This window comes from Nipponia nippon, unplaced genomic scaffold (genome assembly GCF_047370975.1).
Source record: "Nipponia nippon isolate SJK-2023a ecotype South Korea unplaced genomic scaffold, ASM4737097v1 scaffold_5, whole genome shotgun sequence".
In the NCBI taxonomy this organism is placed as follows: domain Eukaryota; kingdom Metazoa; phylum Chordata; class Aves; order Pelecaniformes; family Threskiornithidae; genus Nipponia; species Nipponia nippon.
Window position 1 is genome coordinate 49,646,696 of NW_028262369.1, and position 7,479 is coordinate 49,654,174.

The window sequence follows — 7,479 nt, forward strand, 5'->3', positions numbered from 1 at the left end:
CAGAGCTACTGCTTATGCACCACTGTATTGGGTGCCCTTGCAGAAACAGAAACTTAGAGACAGTCAACCACTGCAGTAAACTGGATGCAAGGATACTCCATGTAGGGGAAAAAGGACAGTAATCTGAGGGGATGGAAAGAAACATTACAGCAGCAACCTAAATCACTTTAATTATTGCATAAAGTTCCCGTCATTGAAGGCTATGAAAGTCAACTGCCAAGATTCCCATTTTGACCATGTTGCTATTAAGATAGTCATAGAGGATTTCCTGTACTTTACAGAAGAGCCTTAACAACTATTGTTTCAGAAACAATTGTAAGTAGACTAATTCAAAGGGATGCTTTGGAAACTACTGAAGTTGCTCTTTTATAGGAGAGAGGGGGAAAAAAAGCAGTCAGTTGTGCCATAGCTGTGATTGCGCTTTGGAATTTTTCTGCATCAGCTCTGAACCTTACTGATGATAGTCCTCACCTGGACAGGCTGGAGAGGTGGGCCTGTGTGAACCTCATGAGGTTCAACAAGGACAAGTGCAGCGTCCTGCACTTGGGTTGGGGTAATCCCCGGTATCAGTACAGGCTGGGGCATGAAGGGATTGAGAACAGCCCTGAGGAGAAGGACTTGGGGCTACTGACAGACGAAAAGCTGAACATGAGCCAGCAATGTGCGCTCGCAGCCCAGAAGGCCAGCTGTATCCTGGGTCACATCAAGAGAAGCGTGGCCAGCAGGTCGAGGGAGGTGATTCTGCCCCTCTGCTCTGCTCTGGTGAGACCCCACCTGGAGTGCTGCGTCCAGCTCTGGGGTCCTCAGCACAGGAAGGACAGGGACCTGTTGGAGAGGGTCTGGAGGAGGGCCACAAAAATGGGCTGGAACACCTCTGCTATGAGGAAAGGCTGAGAGAGCTGGGGTTGTTCAGCCTGGAGAAGAGAAGGCTGCAGGAAGACCTTATTGCGGCCTTTCAATTCTTAAAGGGGACTTATAAGAAAGATGGGGACGGACTTTTTAGCAGGGCCAGTAGCGATAGGACAAGGGGTGATGGTTTTAAACTAAAAGAGGGCAGATTTAGACTAGATCTAAGGAAAAGGTTTTCACGATGAGGGTGGCCTTTAAAGGTCCCTTCCATCCCAAAGCAATCTATGATTCTGATAGACAACTGCTGGCTACAGATTGAGGAACAAAAGGAAGTTTTCGCTTTGGCAGATCAATAAAGTACTGTCAACAGTTCTTGGTTGTCAAAGCTGGGAAGCTGGAAACAAAGTGACTACCACTTGCCATTTTTTAAACCTCAGCTGTAAGACAAATCGTGGCTTACACATAGTGACTGAATAGCTTGTTCTACACCTGCTAGGTCTAGTGCTGTTTCAAAGAATGGTACCTGAAGTAATAAGAAATATTGACCACTGTGATAATGCATATGGTTAAGAACAAGAGTCTCGTGTATTTTTTGATTAATAAAGACAGTACTTACAATCTTCTAACGCTTCCACAATCAAACTCACTGTCTTGGGTTTAATATACTAGTCCTTTGCTCAGCATCCTCATTTTATTCTTGGATTGCTCAAACAAAGCTCTGTTTTCGTGCAAATACAGGATCAGATTTTTTACGACTTTCAAGTGAAGACTGCTAGAGCCACAATCTCACAGTGACTGCACATCTGCAAAACAGGAAACCCCACACAGTATAATTAAGTATTAAGTTCCCATTTCAGAATGGCAATTACATACAGATGAGAATAATGGATATTTTTCTCAGGTGAAATCAGCAAAATTAGCATTGGGATTTCTATTCTGTTCTTAAGATTCAGCAGATACGTGCTGAGAGGAAGCAGAATTCAACACTTAGCTTCGTAGGCTCATTATTCTGTTGGCGTTTCAACATCAAATACTACTAGTTTCCCTAATCTACATTAAGGCTTTCTCTACCTGCCAAATCGTCACCACCCTAGTGACCAGTTTCCTGCTTCTCCTCATGATCTGGAATAAAAACCTTTCACTCACTTGTAATACTTGTACATATTACTTAATAGCTAGGGAAATTAGCATTTCCCCAAATGACATCACACTAGAAAATAACAGAATTGGGAAGACCCTCAAAGTTGTTTTTTTTTTTTTTTATGACAAAATAAACCCTTACACCATGCCCAATTTCTTGTATGAAGAAACAAAGGTAGAGGTCAGCTGGTAACTCAATTTATCAGCTCATTCCAAATCATCACCCCTTTTCTCCCCTCATTCCATCCCCTTGCTTTTTGAAAGAGTCATCACAATAAGAAATCCGGTCTAAATTATGCCTTTCCCGTAAGTATTGTGGAGAGAAACATTACAATCAGTCATAAAACATCTCAGAAAACTAAATTAAAAAGCTTGCTTGTTTTAACAGGCACTGTCCTTAACTGATGACTTCCCTTTTGAAGACTATTTACTAGTTTTGGGAAATGAGGCTATTAAAAAAGCAGTTTTGTATACTGGCACCAATTAAATGGCATCCGTTACAATTGTTTTACTAAAGCTTAGAGGAAAAAACCCATGAGGAAAGTCAAAGTGGGAAGCAGCCAATTTGCAAATTATTGACTTGTATGCTGTTCTTGGTTACTAGGTACACAGGCATCCAATCATGTTCTGAAATCAAAATCTCGTTAAGAAAAATCAGACCTGCAATCAACGTTATCGTGGCATTTGAAGTGGTGCAGCCAGAAGACTATTGCACGAGAGGGTAAAGAGAAGCACAAACAACAGATGCAAAAGCGCATAGAGGTGCTGCAGGGGAAAGTCCGGGCTGGGGGGGGAAGGAGGTGCCAACCAAGAGACCTGCAGCACCAGGTTCAAGAGATCCTGCACCCAGGTGATCACTGGGGTGGAGATACCTGGAACTCTTCTAATAAGGAATGGACTGAAAGGTTTGAGGACAAGAACAGGAAATGCCTCTCTGCCCAACCAATAAAAACAAAGAGACAGAAGGGTGACAAATGGTGGATAATTAATGTAATAAGGCAGTAACAGCAGGATTTTTTTTTTGTGATAGAAACTGGACTAAAGCCTCTCAAATTCCATAGTTTGTACTTTGAGTCACATGCACATTGAAAAGAAAAAGCCACTCTATACCACCAGATATGGTAGATAAGTGCAGTAGGAGCCACAGCAAAGGGAAGAACCAGGATTTATATACAAATACCTCTTGAAGACTGCAAGTCAACAATGTAAGCATAAGAAGAAAAGGTACTCCCTTGAAACCCACAACAGCATTAACGGAAGACTGGCAGGAAAAAAAAGGTGAAAACTGTAGCAAGTAACTTCACAACAAATGGAGGGCAACATTCTGCCACAACAGGAGGAAGCAGGTGCTGTAAGTTAATTCAGACACTGCCTAGGTATACTGGGTCTGGCTGGGAGACAGTTAACTATGAGATAATTATTTCTATAAAAAAAGGAAAACACATCATTATACTCATGGAGAATAAAAGAAGTACAAGGGAATCAGAATGAAACAAGTATTGTCAGAATTCGGGATTGCCATCAGTCTGCTACAGGGAAGGATCTTACAGGAACACAAAAGATCTTGATCGTTACTTGTGCGGAACGCAAATATTGAATTTTCAAAACCAAGGAGTAAATCGTAGACTTAGATCATTGGTGAAGAACTGTAACAGTCAACCCCCCCCCCGATTTCTGTAAATGTGGATAAGAAAGCTGAAAAGCCTAAAGAGCAATAGAAAATAAAGGAAACTGAAAACACGGTGGCCAAAAGACTAGGGAACAGGTTTGGTCCTGTGGTGTTTTAAGTTGATGGCAAAATCTTGATGTATCCCACAATATATCAGTGAGACAGGATTGGATGAAAACGAACTGGATGTAAGATGATGTGGGAGTGTTTAATTAGATGGCATGTCAAAATGAGAGGAAAAAGGCAAAAGGCTTAGAACTGCAGATTCTGCACAAAGGAATGATCTGAAAAATAAGATATATCTGGGGATTACTAACCATATTCCAAATGACAGCAGAGTTCAGTTACTCCAGATTTATGGTAACATACATAGAAGACACATTCAATTTTATTTATCAAAATACAGCTCACAGTTACCAGTTTTGAACTGCTTGTTGTGTTCATAAGTAGCTGATTTATTTCTTGTCATCTGACCATGTAATTTCATAATCTGTATACACTTTTTTCAGTATCTCTACAGTCACCGAATGATCTGCTTTTCCATAGCCCTGCAAGAAAGAACAAATTCTTATTAGACATGTACAGCAAGTAATTCCACAGAACCATTCAGTTCTTGTCGACACAAATTACCCAGTTATGATAATACTTCAAGTAGTTCACATACAAATCAAATACAGGTTCTAAAAGAGTTACTCTTGCAGTATCATGTTTTATTTTTCTATTGTCCTCTCCAATTCCCTCCCAACCCGAGCCGTAGAAAATAAATGAGATGGGTTCAAGCAATCTCAAGTAATAGAGGATGCATTTTTCACATCATGGTTTCTCCAGCAGAAGGCTTGGTTTAAAATGTTCCCAACCCCTCAGCCACCATATTTATTGAATGTTCTTTTAAACCACAGAGACTGCACTTTAATGTATAAGCATACAAACATCTGATTTGGCGCAGCTGAAGGAAAAGGGAATAAGCCACCACATGTGTGGACATTGGAGTACTATTCCAGCCACTAAAGAAATCAGTCTTCATGTTTTATTTATTTGCAATCTTGCCTTAGCTGGTAATGGCATAATTTTAAATATCTGTGCTCTTCAGCCACTGCAACTGCAAACTCAGGCAAGATCAGATGACCCATGTTATTTTTAACCCTCATTTAAATCACTGATCAGTGTTACTCTGTCACTGGAATTTAAGAGAGTTGTGGTAGAAGGTGCCTTTCCATTATTGTCTTATATGACTGGAGTTATCTTGATTTCTTATTTCAGAACTACAAGTAAGTTTTTCCCTGTCAAAAAGCCTTTACTGCACAACAGTGCAGTCTACTGATAAACACCTGTGATTTATAGGTTACTTTCTTTTTCCAGCAATATTTCATGTGAAACTTAACTTGGAAGACTGAAAAAAAAAAGCTCAATTGCATTATCAAATAAAACATGTACTCTTATTCATCACTGACTCTGCCCCAAGAGGAACAGCTTAAGTAAACCAGCACAGGTTAAAATTATTGACGTATTATAAAACACAAACTTTTCAAAAATACCAGATAATACAGGTATGTCAGAAATACTGCAGGTTTATACTGTCAGCTGTAAAGCAACAGACCTACAGATCACTCTTGCCTTGGTAATCACTTTGAAGACCTCATCTGGCTTTGCAAATAATAGCACAGCATCTACTTCAAAAGCAGTAATGACTATTTCTCTGGTTTTCATGAAGCACCAGGAGAGTTCTGGTTTAGAGTCTGACAACAAATCTCCAAGTAAAGAGAAGCATTAAATGAATGTCATTAATATACTGACTTCTAACCTGCTACTGAGATCTTCTGAACCTCCAGGTCTCTGCCTGACAGACACCCTCATGGTAATAAAACTCTGGTTTTACATGGTGCTCATCTGTAAGCATCAAGGTACCAAAAGCAGAGAAACAAGGTACTTTCCATAGACATTGCATTACAAGAGCAAGAGTTGACTGCTGCCTCTAATGCTAAATTGGTAGCTGAATTAATAATACAGGTGTCAAGTCTCATCTAAAAATGCAGTTATGGTGAGGACCTACAATCACAAGAGTTTAGTAGAATATGCATTATACACTGCCTTCCCACCCCATACAAATCCTAAAAAGTTCTTTTTTTTTCTTATGATTCCAGGTGGCAAGAGTCATCTTGGAACAAAAGCAGCACTAACATTTAAAAACGCTTAACACATTCAAGGCCCAACCTTCACTGCTTATCTAAGGTAAGCGGATTTGAAGTAACCTTCACTTTCTATAAAAAATTAAATTAATAGAACTATTTTCTTCTTGTCTACGTTGGAAACCCAAAATCTTTACTCACAGTATTACTACAGAAGCACCTATGCTTCATCCCAGAGCAACACCACAAACAGGCTATAGCATGTTTCCTAAATTCAAGAAATCATTACCACTTACTGAGTCTTTCATAAAGAAACTGAAGTTACACAGAACAGTAACAGGTAACAAAAATGCTCTAGTCCCAATATTCTTGGAACTTACTTTTATTCCCACAAAATGCATTTATGTGAAACTACATCTTCCCCTACTAAAAATTCACCACACCTAAACTGGGTCTACTCTTCTCACCCAACACATACATAGAACACCATTCACAATTTAGCTGGTCACTACCAACCAACATTTTTATTGGCAAATAAAGATCACACAATAGCTGGATTAAGACCCTGTGGCCTCAAATGGGCTAGTCCTGCTCTAGCAGTAAGACTAAAAGATTCTGAGTCAAGAGATGCCAGCTTCCATTTTTAGTCTTGATTATAACTTAATGTTGGTATTACTCAGAATTAAGTTATTTTTGCTTTCATCTCCTGCCCTTAAAACTAGTGTTTTTCCAACCTATCTCACAAGTGAGCCAGACAAGTTTTCCCATTAATGTTTACATAATTCGAATTGCCAAAAGCTACCATACTATAAAACAAAAATCCCAGAACATCAGAGACGAAAGGATTTGAAGGAATACAAGAGAGACACTTACTGTAGAGAGCCCAAACACCCTAATTTTCTTGTCTTTGCTATTATGATCAATTTTCCCTCCTCCAAGGCACTTGCACTCATAGCCCAGCTTTTCCATTTCAGGATTTACTTTTTCAAATATGTGATCTGCACAAGAAGAACGGTTAGAGCCATCAGCATACGCGCTAGGCACCAAATGCTCTAGAGTTCTTTTCGGCTATTTTCCAATCATTTCCCTCCCTTCACCTGCAAGAGAGGGAGCTTTCTCTTGACACATAGAAAAACTGTAATTAAGGTTCTCTGTTTCAGTTCTTTACTTAGTTAACGCATCTCGCTCTCCTAAACGAGGTTTATCAGGTTTGGAAATGACATCTGACAGAGACATTGACCCGCTTTACATATTCGCATGAGGTACCTATAAAGGGGGGGGAAAGGGGGCTTCAGAGCTACTCCCGCTGACAGCAGCCCCCACAGGCCAGGGGCTCCCCCTCCGCCTCAGCTTCGCTTGGGAAGCGGCGGACGCGGCCCGCACCTGAGGGACGCGGCCTGGGGCGGGGGGGGGGGGGGGGGGAAGGGCACCCGTTAACGATCGCTTCCCCAGCTCCCGTCCCGTCCTGTCACCCACTGTGGAACTCGGCCGCCTTGGTGCCGCGGACGATGTCGCGCTGCTCCTCGCCGCCCGGGCGCTGCAGGCGCACCAGGATGTACTTGAACGTCCCCTCGGGGTCGATCTCCACCTCCCGCACCGCCGCCATGGCGCTGCCCCCGGCCCGCGAGGCGACCGGGCCGCGCCGCTGCCCCCGCGGGGGCGGGGCCGCCACCGCCGGCCTCCGCGGTTGGCGGG

The 7,479-nt window shown here is 41.8% G+C and overlaps 1 protein-coding gene across 1 annotated transcript; it reads right to left on the reverse strand.

Moving 5' to 3' along the window:
* Positions 1–34: 34 nt before the first annotated feature.
* Positions 35–7,448, reverse strand: LOC104010433 (14 kDa phosphohistidine phosphatase). Its single transcript, XM_087733095.1, has 4 exons — positions 7,261–7,448; positions 6,658–6,782; positions 4,076–4,206; positions 35–1,652 (listed from the first exon to the last, which is right to left on the reverse strand). The coding sequence occupies exons 1-3, from the start codon at positions 7,388–7,390 to the stop codon at positions 4,114–4,116; spliced, it is 348 nt and encodes a 115-aa protein (XP_087589221.1). The 5' UTR covers positions 7,391–7,448; the 3' UTR covers positions 35–1,652; positions 4,076–4,113.
* Positions 7,449–7,479: the final 31 nt, after the last annotated feature.

Excerpts from the sequence above, each read along its gene's own strand:
- LOC104010433 (XM_087733095.1), bottom strand. The coding sequence starts at position 7,390 with ATGGCGGCGGTGCGGGAGGTGGAGATCGACCCCGAGGGGACGTTCAAG. Across the intron at positions 6,783-7,260 it reads CAAGGCGGCCGAGTTCCACA|ATCACATATTTGAAAAAGTA; the intron begins GTGGGTGACAGG and ends CTTCTTGTGCAG. Across the intron at positions 4,207-6,657 it reads GGGTGTTTGGGCTCTCTACA|GGCTATGGAAAAGCAGATCA; the intron begins GTAAGTGTCTCT and ends TCTTTCTTGCAG.